Source organism: Sphaerodactylus townsendi, linkage group LG07 (genome assembly GCF_021028975.2).
Source record: "Sphaerodactylus townsendi isolate TG3544 linkage group LG07, MPM_Stown_v2.3, whole genome shotgun sequence".
Lineage (NCBI taxonomy): Eukaryota > Metazoa > Chordata > Lepidosauria > Squamata > Sphaerodactylidae > Sphaerodactylus > Sphaerodactylus townsendi.
Window position 1 is genome coordinate 104177439 of NC_059431.1, and position 14758 is coordinate 104192196.

Consider the following 14758-nt stretch of genomic DNA (forward strand, 5'->3'; position numbering starts at 1 on the left):
GGGGGGGGGGGGGGGGGGGGGGGGGGGGGGGGGGGGGGGGGGGGGGGGGTGGGGGGGGGGGTGGGGGGGGGGGGGGGATTTTACAGATGGAGAACGCTGATGCAGAGAGTCTTAGGCGACCCCTCTGAAAGGGTCGTTCAACCCCAAAGGGGTCCCGACCCCCAGGTTAAGAACCACTGCTCTGGAGCCTTGGACGTGCAATCCAGGAAACTGTCTAAACCAGTGGTTCTCAACCTTCCTAATAACGCGACCCTTTAATACAGTTCCTCATGTTGTGGTGACCCCCAACCCTAACATTTATCCATTTTACAGATGGAGAACACTGATGCAGAGAGTCTTAGGCGACCCCTGTGAAAGGGTCGTTTGACCCCCAAAGGGGTCGCGACCCACAGGTTGAGAACCGCTTATCTAAGCAAACTCCATGAAGCTTCCTATTCCCTAAGCTAAAAGGACTTTTAAAAAGTCCTTTTAACCTTATTTTCTTAGGTTTTCTACACATGATGGGGGGTGGGGGGGAACATTTCTTCTATAAACCTCAGTGTTCTCTCTCATGGAAGCAGTAAAAATCTGGACTTGATGAATGCAAATAAATTAAATATTAATCCAGAAAACAAGTGGGATCTGGTGGATCTGTTCCGCTAGTGGTGCAAGGATCCTCCCCCTGATACAAAAAGCAGGTTTTCTTGCATCAAGGGATGGCGCCTTTTGCTGGAAGAATGTTCTTTCACTGGTGAAGCAAATCCACTACACCCAGCTCTTTATGGAGATGCTGTTGGTTGGCCGTATAGCTAATTGAAAAGTAGGTATTTTGTTTGAGATGGATTGGGCTGGAGTTTAAAATTTTCAATCTTAATCCAGGAGCTTTCAATGTTATTGTAAGGTGCCCAATGGATCCATTGTGGAACAGACACAGGTGGTGCCTGAATGTGTATTTGCTCTTGTGGTTGAGTAGCCCACTCTGGCCCCCAAGGCATCTTCTAGACCAGTGGTGGCGAACCTTTGGCACTCCAGATGTTATGGACTACAGTCCCATCAGCCCCTGCCAGCATGGCCAGTGGACCATGCTGGCAAAAGGCTACGATGGGAATTTCAATCTAGATATAACACTGGAGTGCCAAAGGTTCCTGCAGAATGTTCTAGATACTGAGCCTTAATGGCTGCTCAAGGTCTCCACCTGATATGGGCCACCCAACTGGTTTTCCTTTATGGAGATGCTGTTGGTTGGCCGTATAGCTAATTGAAAAGTAGGTATTTTGTTTGAGATGGATTGGGCTGGAGTTTAAAATTTTCAATCTTAATCCAGGAGCTTTCAATGTTATTGTAAGGTGCCCAATGGATCCATTGTGGAACAGACACAGGTGGTGCCTGAATGTGTATTTGCTCTTGTGGTTGAGTAGCCCACTCTGGCCCCCAAGGCATCTTCTAGACCAGTGGTGGCGAACCTTTGGCACTCCAGATGTTATGGACTACAATTCCCATCAGCCCCTGCCAGCATGGCCAATTGACCATGCTGGCAAAGGCTGATGGGAATTGTAGTCCATAACATCTGGAGTGCCAAAGGTTCGCCACCACGGTTCTAGACCCTAGCCTAGTGGCTGCTCAAGGTCTCCACCTGATATGGGCCACCCAACTGGTTTTCCTGACATCTGGGGCCTTTCCCTACTTACCTCTTTTTGGTTGCCAAAGGGCGTCTACCCTGCTTTTGTTGCACTCCGCAGCTTTTGAGCACGGAGAAATTGTTCCCCACTTCATTTTGCTATTCACGAAATAAAGTGGGGTCAGAATTTCAGCGTTCCCCAAGAGCACGTGTCCCACTGCAGTAATCGCGGCCAGCCGAGGGCGGGTCTATATTTTGATTGGCTGGCACGTGTACATGTCATCGGCACTCGGCAATCGTGGCCAGCGGAGGGCGGGTCTCTATTTTGATTGGCTGGCACGTGTACACGTGTACACATCATCGACACGTGTACTTGTGTACACGTCATCAAAACGTTTCATTTTCCACCGCCTATGTTCCCCGCGAACCCAGTTTTCACTTTAAAGTGCCAAGCCCGGCGCAGACTCAGCCGCACTTCTGCCGTGGTAATGGCTGGTGCAAAGCTGTGGAGCTTCGAGCAGTAAAAGCAATGTTGGAACGTTGCCCTGTGCACACGTCTCAACTTCCTTAAAAAATGGAGAAGCCTGTTGCCTGATTGGTCGGAAGGCTGCACGTCACAGAATCAACTTCGCGCAAACATGCCGAAGTTCCTCACCACCCCGCAGCAAGCGTGGCGTTTTGAGAAAAGTTGCTGTTTTAAAGAGGATCTAATGGCTGGCAGCTACCATGGGAGAGGTGGGAGAGCAGCAGATTCGGGGCGGCTGCACTGTGGCCGCTGGTGCAGTGGGGAGCGCGGAGGATCCCCGGGTCTTTTCACGAGGTTACCCCCGCAGCATATGGTGAGTGGGGAAAGGCCCCATGAGGGGCTTTTCCCTCTCTCTGTTCAACCACTGCCACCACCTGGCCTTTGTAGGCATTTTTCACTAAGAGGGCCAGGACTCCCATCGACCTTTCTTCTGCGTCTCCTGCTGTCCATCATCTGGTTACTGCCTTGTGCACCACTGGGGGACAAGCCGCTTGCCAACTGACTGCCCCCCTCTTCCTGGAGCTCCTTTTTTAAACACTCTGCCTGGAACAATGAAGGCCTAAGGTGGTGCAGAGGAACCACCAACAGTGTTAAGTTATAAAAAAGGAAGTGTCTACACACATACTGTCAGCACAGCCTCAGAATTGAGCAAGGGATCCAAGTGGAAAGGGCGGAATGCAATTCCTCTGTCCCTCCTTCGATACATGAACTAGTGGTTCTTGGTATAAAGCTGGCTCCTTAGCTTAAAAGGTCACAGTTGTTCTAAAGGGTTTGCATTACCTTGAAGCCTCTGTTCAGGTGTAAAGACCAGCACATGGCAATGGCTGCCTCCTACACACCTCAGGTCAGACTTCTGCCTGCTTCAGTGGAATAAGTGTGAAGAAGAGCCTTCTCACCTCAAGGAGTTTTAACATGTCTCTCCTTCCATTGACTGGTCAAAAAAGCTTTTTCTGAATTCTTTTTACCCCTTTAATGACCCAATCTTGTGTCCGAGGAGGAGGGCAAACAGGCTGATGGAGGCAGTATGGGGCTGCCCACTGGTGTCGAGGGCAAAGGGGCCAGTGGCCAGGTGCCCCTCAGCTCCATGGTGGCGAAACCCGAAGATGGCAGCTGCCGTGGAGGAGCACTGGCATCCCAGTTAGACTCTGGCATGGGATGTGTGTGTGTGGCTGGGTGGCTGGGGCATTTCCAGAGGTAGAGCTGACGTAGGTCGACTTCCACCGGGACTTCCACGGGAATGCCGGTGGCCCTAAGAAGAGCTTTCAGGTGACTGGGAGATCTGTCTTATCTGCTAGATGCCACCTTTCTAGCTGAGAGTGGGGAACTTGACCATCCCATTGTCTCTTGGTAGTCCTATTAGTATTTCTAACTGGTGGCTGAAGTGAGAATGGAAAGCAATTAAATTGACTTCCCCGCCTGATTTCTGCCAAGACAGAGAAAACTTTCTGAAGCTAAAAGTAGAAGGTTTTGCTCAGTTCAGAACGTCAGCAATGCATTTCTTCACAGCTTTTCTTTATTCTCCTTTTATAGAGGTTAAATGCATTGGCTTCATTAGTCCGTGGCATCCTTCCAAAACTCCACAGAAATATCATAACAGCGCTCATAACGATTGATGTGCACGCGAGAGATATTGTTACTGAACTTGTGCAACAAAAGGTGTGTTAAAATGATTAACGTAACATTTGTAGCTTTACTGTTTTTTTAAAAAAAACTACTCAAAATCAAAGTAGTTAAAAAAACCTCTCTTCTCCATTTGTGTAATTTATTTTGAAAATTAACTTAAAATGAAGCTGTAATAACGTTTTCTGTTATTTGAAAAGGTGGATTCTGCCGACAGCTTTGATTGGCAAAGACAACTGCGTTACTATTGGGACCTTGATCTAGACAACTGCGTGGCTAGGATGGCTTTGTCCCAATACACTTATGGCTATGAATATTTGGGGGCATGCCCAAGATTAGTGATCACGCCGCTTACCGTAAGACTTTGATTTTGTCTCCTTGCGTGTACTTTAAAATATAAAAAGCGGGTGCTTGCCATATAAATTGGTAATGAGCAGAGTTCATTGCTTCTGCAGAGTTTTACTTTTAGAAATGGCTGTGTTTTCATGAAAAAACATGTGTTCTAAAAAGCTTATGAATAGGCAATGTGAAGTATTTTAGCATCTCTGCGCTCAGAATTACTTTTGCCTAGCAATAGATCAAAAGTAGCTTTCAAGAGACTTTAAGGTGATCTGCTAGGGCCATCGTTTTTGTTGTCTCGCTGTTATCTCTGCTCAAGGCTACTTTTCAGCTTTTTGAAACTTCCAAACCCAGAGATGAAATGGGACCAAATGAGAGAACGGTGTATCTGTGACATATGAGAGTGGTTCTTTCAGACCACCCTCGGCTTTCTCAAAAGCGTTATCATCTGCTGCATCCCTCATCTGAATAAAGCAAAGGCAGTTCTGAGGTAGCTGAGGTAGCCCTGGCTATCTCGTGCAAAATCATTCCCACAACCCTTAGCACTTAAAATCCTTTTTCGAATTCACTTCCTCATCACTCCCACTCGTGGTTCTGTGATTCTGCTTAGTATCCGTGAATCCTGAGCTGTTTAATTTGTGTTCTGCAGAAATTGCATACATGTGCTTAGGTGGCATTCTCTAAGGGAGGCTCTGGCCTCTCAGTTCTCGCTTTTTTATTTTATTTTGCCATCTTGGAATTCCCAATAACTTGTTATTCCATGTCTAGTATTTGGGTTTTTTTTCCAGTTTACCATTGTAGGCACTTTGGCAGGACACGAAGATACAGTTAAAATACCACTGTAGTAATGGAGCAAATACTTTTAACTAGAGGATGAATTCTGTGTAACCCTGTGGTTGGGTACCTGATTTCTCCAATTGCACATATGAAGGAACTGACTGTTCTTATAAAGCCCACGAATTATATATGTGCAAGGCTAATTATCTCTACAGCCCTCTTCCATTTAATTTCATCACATTTCCAGAAGTTGCCACTCTTACAGACCTGGGGTTGGTGGAGGCATTCAGCAAAATTTCAATTTACTCCTTCTTTTTAGCATACGATTATCCTGATTTATTTAATTCTTGTCTAAATAAAACATGACAGAAAGTCGTGCTAGAATATTCCCTGGGTATACCCAGGTTTTCACAGTATTTGTTCCTTGTTTGCTAGAATGTTGTACCCAAAATTCTTTCCAAAATCCACTTGCCACAATGAAGACATCCGATGTTTATGCATCACATATCTGTTACCCTTTTATAAGGCCAGGCTAAGAATTAGATCCACATAAAGATGCTGGGAGGTGACCTGGGGTAGGGGTGGGGTGAAAAGCAATCATGACCAGGCTTGGCTTGAAAATCTCACCTGCTCTTTTTATTTAAATCTGTCACGTTATCTGGAATTTCTGAAGCTGCCCGAGATCACCTCACTTTTGGAACTCTTGTAGAAAAAGTTGTTGCTTTGTGTTTTACTTTTAAAAGCGTGGGCTCTCCACAGTGCTGATGTTGGTTTCCCGTGCGGTTCACATGGTTTGCATCATCCAAACCAACCATATGTAAATGCAGGGTTTGGCTTAAGAAGATTTCCATTACTTTATGGTGTACTTGAAATCTTTGCATTCTTCTGCGTGAATGTAGTATGACATAGCTACAGCAATTTATGTATGTGTACCATATTTAAAAAGCCCCTGACAAGCACTAATGAACATTTGCCCTTTTTTAACAGATCTCCCCCATGCAAATGTGTAAAATATTTGGTTCATTGTATTGTCAAAGGCTTTCACAGCCAGAATCGACTCACTGTTGTGGGTTTTCCAGGCTGTGTGACCATGGTCTGGTAGTTTTTGCTCCTCTAACGTTTTGCTTGCATCTATAGCTGGCATCTTCAGAGGCATGCCATGGTAAGATGTGGCATGGTGAGAAACAAACCTCATCAAAACTACCAGGACATGGCCATACAGGCTGTCAAACCCACAACGGCCTATTTGGTTCATCTTTGCAATAGCTGTGCAATTCCATATCAGGGGCTTTGCACCCACAAAGCAGCTGCAGAGATGAAAGTTTCAAGGGACCATTCTTCCTTCAAGGTGGCCAAAGGAGAACAGAATGAAGGAGCCCTCTCTCTTTTAGGTCACAGGCAGGTTTTGGCAGGAAATGGCTGGCATAATGGCTGAGGGTGGGGGTGGGGGGGGTGCTCCCTGCATTATAGAAAGCTCTGGAAAGTGTTAGAACTTTCAACTGGCCCCCCATGCCCAGTTCCCATGGATGCCTGCACAGAAGCCTGCTTGATGAACAACAGTTACAAATAAGTGCAACCCATTTTCAGATACTCTTCCTAATCCACTTGGTGTTGCTATGTAGGCACATTCGTGTCACGGTTTCACAGTAAGCACTAACACATTAAACACGGCACCCACTAGGCAGCCAATTTAGGTTTGGTATTTCTTATATATTAAGGAACAATGCTCATTACATACAATTGCAATCATATATCTATCTCTTATCAACAGAATTTCATCATCCACTGTTGTATCATCACGTGAATTATTTTTCTCTTTTTCTACTCCCCATACTTAATCCTCTAGTTTGTAAGAAGAAATCATCCAAAAATTTAAAGCAGCTATTATCTAGAATGAGTTCTTTCAAACTAATCAAAAAATGAACTTTTGTGATCAACTGCAAGAACCTGGAATTTGAATGAATGTGGAAACACCTTTGAAGGGACTGTTTATGTTTAGATTATTGAATGATGAAATTCTGTTGGTATGAGATAGATGTATGATTACAATTGTATGTGATGAGCATTGTCCCTTAATATATAAGAAATACCAAACCTAAATTGGCTGCCTAGTGGGTGACGTGTTCAATGTGTTAGTGCTTATTTAGACGTTACCTACATCTTCGTTACCTTTACGGTTTCACAGTAGCCTAAAGGCATGCCTGTATATGACTTACCTCAGGTGCCTTAGGGTCGTTTGTCCCCTCGTACATGGAATTGGTTTCTGCTAGTGACGTGGCATATACCTTTTGTTTAGGTTAATAATTGAGCCTTGTTGACAAGGACCTAAATCACATCAGTCCATCCGGGGTCAGTGTCATTCGCTCAGACAGTCACTGGGCCTCCAGCGGCAGAGGTCTTTCACGTCACCCTCTACCTGCTTTTTTCAACTGGAGATGCCAGGGATCGAACCTGGGACCTTCTGCCTGCAAAGCAGATGCTCCGCCACTGAGCCATATCCCCCCACCCCCAATACAAATTCTACATGTTATTGGTGTCTAGGGCCCAAATGCTTTTGCATTACAATCACTCTTGCTTGTTGTGCTGTTGTTGTTCTGTCCTATTCTTTACTGGCATCTAGTGCCCAGGGACATGTTTTTTTCCTTGATTCTCATCAGGATCGTTGCTACCTCTGCCTAATGGGAGCATTGCAGCTGGACCTGGGGGGAGCCCCAGCTGGCCCTGCTGGCACTGGCAAAACAGAGACCACGAAAGACCTGGCAAAAGCACTGGCCATCCAGTGCGTTGTGTTCAACTGTTCAGATGGCCTGGATTATAAGGTACGCTGCCAAAATACGTTATGATATTGCTAACTATATAGGAGCAGCAGTGGCGTAGTGGTTAAGAGCAAGTGCATTCTAATCTGGAGGAACCGGGTTTGATTCCCCGCTCTGCCGCTTGAGCTGTGGGGGCTTATCTGGGGGATTCAGATTAGCCTGTGCACTCCCACACACGCCAGCTGGGTGACCTTGGGCTAGTCACAGCTCTATGGAGCTCTCTCAGCCCCACCCACCTCACAGGGTGTTTGTTGTGAGGGGAGAAGGGCAAGGAGATAGTAAGCCCCTTTGAGTCTCCTGCAGGAGAGAAAGGGGGGATATAAATCCAAACTCTTCTTCTTCTAACTGTGTATGAGTGGTTCTTATTCTGTAGCATTTTATATGAGTCTCTCTTTCAAATCCTCTGTTCTTAGATCTAGATCTTGAACAATAAAACCATGAAACTTAAACAAGACCCATCTGTTCAAACACCTCCCTTCAACACTTCTCTGCAGCCTTTAAAAACCGAGCAACAAAATCAGTACACTGAGGGTCAAAGTCCTCTAAGAGGAACTGGACTTTTTGCTCTGAAGTTGCTTGAGGAAATATGGACCATTTATTAAAACATGGTCCAATCCATTTTAGCCTCAGTTGGGACACAGAACGGCATTGCAAAAGGTTATGTCCCAAGGAGACCGCTGACTGAAGGGGGTGGGGACAGAGCCTTTCTGAAAAATGGATCCTTAGCAGATGACACAGCAAAACCACAGAAAAGGGGCAATGAAATCTAGAGTGCATAAAGGTTCTACATAACTTTAACCAAACCAAAGAATCCAAGTAAGAAAGAAGATTACCCATAGATAGAAGGCCCAGGGCAAGCGATGAACATTTCCAAGGCAAGTGGTGAAAATATTCTCCAAGCATCAAAATGTGTGTAACTCTTATCTCCAGCATAGACCTAGCTCATAATAAAGGGCCAGTGACGAAATGCCCCTTAAAAGCCCCCCTCCCCCTCCATCAATTGCTCAAAGAAACAAGGACTGCACTCTGTTTATAAAGTTGTTTACAGCAGAAATCTACATAGGGGCACCATACAAAAGTTGTGAAATCGCTATTGAGACTCTAATAGCTGCTGGAATATAGTGTGCCCCATTCAAAAAGAAAAAGCACATAATTTCCTTCATAGCAGCCATAGACTTCCAAGTGCCCAACTGGGGCATCTCCAAGGCAAGGTAGAATGAAATAAGACACCCAGATTCCTAAATGAGGATACCATGTCTCTCTTTTGGTTGAAGAGTGAGGAGCAAACTTAATAATTTTAGTTTTAGTAAAATTTATAGATTATTCCTCATGCAAACAATAAGTGGGGAACCTTTCCAGAGCCCAAAGAAGACCAATCTGGGTTCAGAAAAGTAAAACTGACTCATCCATAGAAAGTAAAAGGGGGACTGAAATATCCAGTAATTTAGGTAAATGAAAAGAAAGATCATTTTTAGAAGCTGGTAAGCATTACCACTATATAAGTAGTCTGGCATTCTTTTGAGTTCAGGACTACTTTCAAAAGAAAGCCTTTTTATGGGGATCAGTGAATGGTTCTTAAGATCCTCTCTTGAATTTCCAATTGATCAATTGGGCCTTTTGCTAAATAAAAGGGATCGTGTAAATAGAGAGTAAATGGCCACCTCCCAGAAACTCACCAACCCCAAAATCAGGGATTAAAGGAATGGCCGCAGGGTTAACTAAACAATAATCTGCCATTGTACATCCATCCCCTTGTAGAAATAAAGGTAAACTCTCCAAGGAAATCAAGGTCCATCCATTTAGCTTTATTAGGGCAAACTGAATAATTATCTTGAATAATAGAATCCCACCTTCGTTAATCTGTCAGTCTCTAATTCTTCTTTCAAAGCAACTTGGCAAAACAAGGCCTGTATTTGTTTTGGAATTTAAAAAATTTAGCAATTTGACTCGGACCTCCACAGAGAGAGACAGGACATAATCCTTGATTGGGCTATTCACCCCCTTTATTCTGCGCCTTAAGAGCTTATTGCCTCATACTGTAGTTTATTGGAGAGGCAAGTCTGAGATCCAATAAGATACACTAATGTTGTTGTTTCAGATGATGGGGCGTTTCTTCAGTGGCTTGGCACAGTCTGGAGCATGGTGTTGCTTTGATGAATTTAACAGAATTGATATTGAAGTTCTGTCTGTGATTGCCCAACAGTTGATTACTATTAGGAATGCTAAAGCTGCAAAGGTAAGATCCATACCTTCGGTGGTAAGGGGAGACCTGCTTCATGGATGTAATCTCTTGATGGTTCTTTTTATAAAATATTTTAAAAACTAGCGGGGCCCGGCCATGCATTGCTGTGGCTTATTGTGAAATGGAAAAGGAACAGTAGCAGCAAATCAATTGCAGAGGCCAGCAGTACGTGCTCATGCAAACACGCAGCCTGATACTGTGCGATGTCATTGATGTGTGTGCCCGCATTCCTGGGGGTGGGGGAGAATGGAAAGGCACCCCTCCCACACATCTAGGCTGGCTGGTCATGATCCTTTACCTGGGAGTAAGCTTGGTTGGTGGCAATGGGTGTCGCTTCTGAGGAAACCCTCTGAGGGGCGCGACGCAGCCATTCAAAGTATGTGTCACAGTTGCTGTAAATCCGAGCTTTACTCTCCTGAGTAATGCGTGCCTGGTTTTCTTAACTGTAACTGCAGTATTCAGGGGAATCTAGGGTGCTCCTCAAGCCCCTCCCCTCCCATCCCTTGCATGTAACCCCTCACTCTCTTCCCTCCCTCACTTCTCTTCCCTTGCATGCCACCCCTCCCCCTCCTTCCCTTCCTTTTCCCTCCGCTAGGATGGGTGGGTCATATCAAGATGCTGGGCCCCCTGCCTCCCCTCCCTTGCATGCCATCCCTCACTCTCTGTCCCCTCCCTCACTTCTCTTCCCTTGCATGCCTCCCCCTTCGTTCCTTTCCTCTCCCTCCCTCTCTTCCCTTGCATGCCACCCCTCCCTCCCTCCCTTCCCTCTCCCTCGTGTGTATGTGTGTGTATGTGTTTCACTTCCCCTCGAGTTACTGCCTATGTACTGTTTTCACTGCTCATATCTGGCCATCTGAGTGAACATTCTAAGCAGCACGAACATTCTAAGGGTGACAGTTACAGACAGGCAGCTGCATGTCCTTCACCATGGAGCGCCAGGAAAAAGGCGTTTTACCTGGGCCAGGTGTGAAATTTCAGGTATGTGAACATCTAAAAACACTCTCACCTGGCTGACTATAGTGGCTGGGAATTTTCAGAGGAATTGGCCCAGCAGTTACTGAGTTATACTATCATCAACAAAAACACTGTTAGCTTTTTATATATATAGATTTTAAAGTAACATTTCCGCTTCTTTCTTCCCAACAGCTTTCTCGGTTTATGTTTGAAGGACGTGAAATAAAGTTAATTATGACTTGTGCAGCTTTCATTACTATGAATCCTGGCTACGCTGGACGGACAGAGTTACCTGACAATCTAAAAGCTCTCTTCAGGCCCTTTTCAATGATGGTTCCAAACTATGCTTTGATTGCTGAGGTACCTTTTTAATAGAGCGTTTTCTCAAGCTGGCATCCTGGGTGGTATTCCAGGGAGGTGGGGAACAGGTCCTTTGTAAGAACAGGGAGTGAGCTCTTCTCATTCCACCTGGCTGATAAGAAAATGGAGCCCTCTCAGCTTTTTGAGAAGGGAGGGAAGGGAACCGAATCAACTCTCCTCTCCCCTTTCAAAAGCTGGGTGTTGCTTGCAATTAGTTTCCAGAGCATTAGCCAGGAGGCATGTAGACCCGTGGTGGCGAACCTTTGGCACTCCAGATGTTGTGGACTACAATTCCCATCAGCCCCTGCCAGCATGGCCAATTGACCATGTTGGCAGGGGCTGATGGGAATTGTAGTCCACAACATCTGGAGTGCCAAAGGTTCGCCACCACTGATGTAGACTGATCACTGAGAGCCAGTAGGTCATCTCGGGCTGAATTCTGAGTAGCTCCAAGGGGATGCAATCCTAATGCAGTCATTTTAGTTCATCTGCGGGGGTCTTCATGTGCTGTCCCACGTTGGGACCGCGCACGCGCAATCCTGCTATGGAGAGATTTTAAAAGCTTTCTGAAATGATCTGCTGTGCTGAGTGCTCTCTCCCCTTCTCGTTGTGGGTGAAGCTGACCTTTCCAGCCCAAGTGATCACGTGGTAGGGAGGCGGGAAAGCAGTCGTCCCTCAGTTCTTCTTCTGCCACCGTGGAGAGCAAATGTACTTTGCTGGTCTGCATGTCTGTGAGGAATTTTCTTCTTTCTTGGTCCCTCTGCCACCTCTTTTTTTTTATCATGGATGGCAAGGAGCTTGCGTTCTTCAAGACATATGATGCCTGTGGGGGCAGAGTGAAGGTCATTTGAGCTGTCTCATGCGTCTTGGCGAAGACCACATACCTGCAAAATGTAAGGCCTGCAGTTACCCCCCAAATGCCCCAGGAACAAGAGATTAAGAGGGGCACTTTGGAAGAGCCCTGTGGGGCTGGAGGTTACCGATAAGACCAACCGGTCGCTAATTCTGCGCTGACCTCCTCAAATCTTGCTCCTTAACTGGATGTCCCCCAGGTTTCTTCTCCAGCATCTGATGAACCCCCCCCCAAAAGCCTAAGAAAAAGGGGGATTAAAAAACCTACTGAGCGCCCTTCTAAAAATGCCGAGGGCAAAGATATGGGGCTCCAGCCTGGGCTGACAAGCTCTCAGCGACAATTGGTTTTGAGGTGTTCAGAGGTTGTTTGCCATTGCCTTCTTCTTTATAGCAACCCTGGACTTCCTTGGTGGTTTCCCGCCCAAATACTAACCAGAGCTGACCTTGCTTAGCTTCCAAGAGATGATAAGATTGGGCTAGTTCAAGCCATCCGGATCAGGGCAGGCAGTTTGAGAGTAGGTTACCAAGAAGAATAAGCACAACAGCATCCTGAAGAAGTTAAACACAACAGTGAAACTGTGGCTCATTCCACACAGCATATTTATAACGGGTTGCAATCGTTATAAATGGACTCGTTTTCCCTTTTTATAAATGGAAAATGAATTCATTTATAGTGAATGCAACTTATTTATTTATTTTATTTATTCTTTGGGCTTCTATACCGCCCCATCCCCAAAGGGCTCTGGGCGGTGTACAACAAATAATCACATATAAAATAAAACAACTAAAACCTTTAAAAGCAGTGATAAAATGAGCACTATAGTAACTAGAACTATAGTAACTAGCACTATAGTAACTTGTAAATGTGCTGTGCGGAATGAGCCTGTGTCACTTTTTCTAGTTGTCTCTCTTGGTATTATGCCTGCTTCTTAACAAACCCAATTCTAACTTAACATTCTTAACAATTTGGAATCGGTTCACATTTTAAAGCATTATATTTTAAAAATACAGATAAGTAATTCGATGTGCTTAGTTCTTCATACTGCCTGTCTGCTAAAGCAGAGTACAAAATGGAGTGTTCCTCCAGATCATTAATGGTGGAGTCATGTTACTGTTTTTCATTTTTTCTTCCTAAGTTGACATTTTATGTCATTTCACGTGGAATGTTGATTTGTTATCCCTTTCTAAGTACATCTGTGCATTGATTACATCAAGATCTGGAAAGATTCAAATGCACAGGCAGCCTGAACTAACATGCAGTAAGCTTAGAAAAGAAATGCCAAGTTACATATGTTGTCTGTGCATAAAGGACTGGGGTTCTTTGAGAGACCCTCTCCCAGGAGAACAGGGTAAGGTCTTGCTGCCACAAATATATCTTTCCTAAAGGAGTAAGGTCTTCAGATAAATTGGTGACTACCCTATTCTTCTACTTAGTGTCCCTTGTACAGATTTGAATGCAGAGGTGTAGCTATAAGGGGACGGGGGGTGCCGTGCACCGGGCGCGCACCAGTGGGAATGGGAAATCACCCCTTCCCCCTCGCCAGGCTTGGCCCTGTCCCACCAACCTGGCCCTTTTTCAGCCAGCAGAAATCTGAAGCTGTTTTCAGCTGGCAGAAAAAGGTAAGGGGGGGCTGCAAGGGGTGGGGCCTGGGCGCCATTTTCTACCCTTACGTCCCTGTTTGGATGTGCATTGGGCAATGTGGAAGCGGTGTCTGAAAGGATTTAACAGCATCCAGGACTTCATCTCCCTACCAAACTCCCTATTAGTTTCAGTTTCAGTTTTGCTCTCTGCCAAACCATTACACACATCCCTGACATGCTTCTGAATCTCCTGCTCAGCTAGAGATGTGTGCCAGGTTAAGTTCTAAGAATACAACATGTAAGCGGAGAAGGAGGTAATTTGTTTTCTTCTTTGTGTCATGTTGATCTGCTATTCCTGAGCTGGAAACCCCTGCCTGATTTATGAGTTCTCTGGGCCTCTCTATAAACTTTGGTTAGACTCTCTCTACCTTTTTCATGACAAAACAGAAGCACTCAAGTTTGATTGATTGTGATTGATTGTGATTGATTGTGATTGATTGTGATTGATTACTGCTATACAGATTGAATCTGAGCATTTTTAAAATTAGAAAATTAATTTAATATGTTTTCAGTAGAAGCGTAAGAACAGTTTCCTGGGTGTAAGCCCCATTGAACCAACTTGAATAGGATGCTGAATAGATCTGCTTAGGATTGCATGGTCATAAAGAGAAGGAATCTGCATGTTTAAGAACGCATGACTGGAATGCAATATTACCTCAACTGTATATTAGAATGACTTCATGCAGATCTAGAGTGTCGGCTTGTTGGTGTTCTTATTCTGTTTATTCATTCTATTGCTTTGTACACCTTTTGTGTATTTCAGGTTATTTTATATTCTGAAGGATTCGAATCTAGTAAAATACTCGCAAGGAAGATGACTCAAATGTACAAACTTTGCAGTGAGCAGCTGTCTCAACAGGACCACTATGATTTTGGAATGAGGGCTGTCAAATCTGTCTTAGTCATGGCAGGGTAAGTTGCCACGTGTGGTTCGAGGCCTGCTTCTATTGCGGGTTTTGAGTGGATCCTGCACCCAGTTCTGGAAAAGAGTTTTTGTGAGGAGCTTGTAAATGGGTCATAAGGGATTATGTAGC

General features: G+C 45.1%; 1 protein-coding gene and 1 non-coding gene across 2 annotated transcripts in view; one reads left to right on the top strand and one right to left on the bottom strand.

Moving 5' to 3' along the window:
- Window positions 1-14758, top strand: part of DNAH6 (dynein axonemal heavy chain 6) — a 247355-nt gene that overhangs the window by 62020 nt on the left and 170577 nt on the right. The window contains exons 11-16 of the mRNA XM_048504422.1: window positions 3654-3779; window positions 3944-4099; window positions 7517-7678; window positions 9774-9911; window positions 11064-11231; window positions 14488-14636. Coding sequence (XP_048360379.1) covers window positions 3654-3779; window positions 3944-4099; window positions 7517-7678; window positions 9774-9911; window positions 11064-11231; window positions 14488-14636 — 899 coding nt within the window. The remainder of the gene's footprint in view (window positions 1-3653; window positions 3780-3943; window positions 4100-7516; window positions 7679-9773; window positions 9912-11063; window positions 11232-14487; window positions 14637-14758) is intronic.
- TRNAA-UGC lies at window positions 7290-7361 on the bottom strand. The gene has a single exon. It is a non-coding gene; the product is annotated as a tRNA-Ala (tRNA).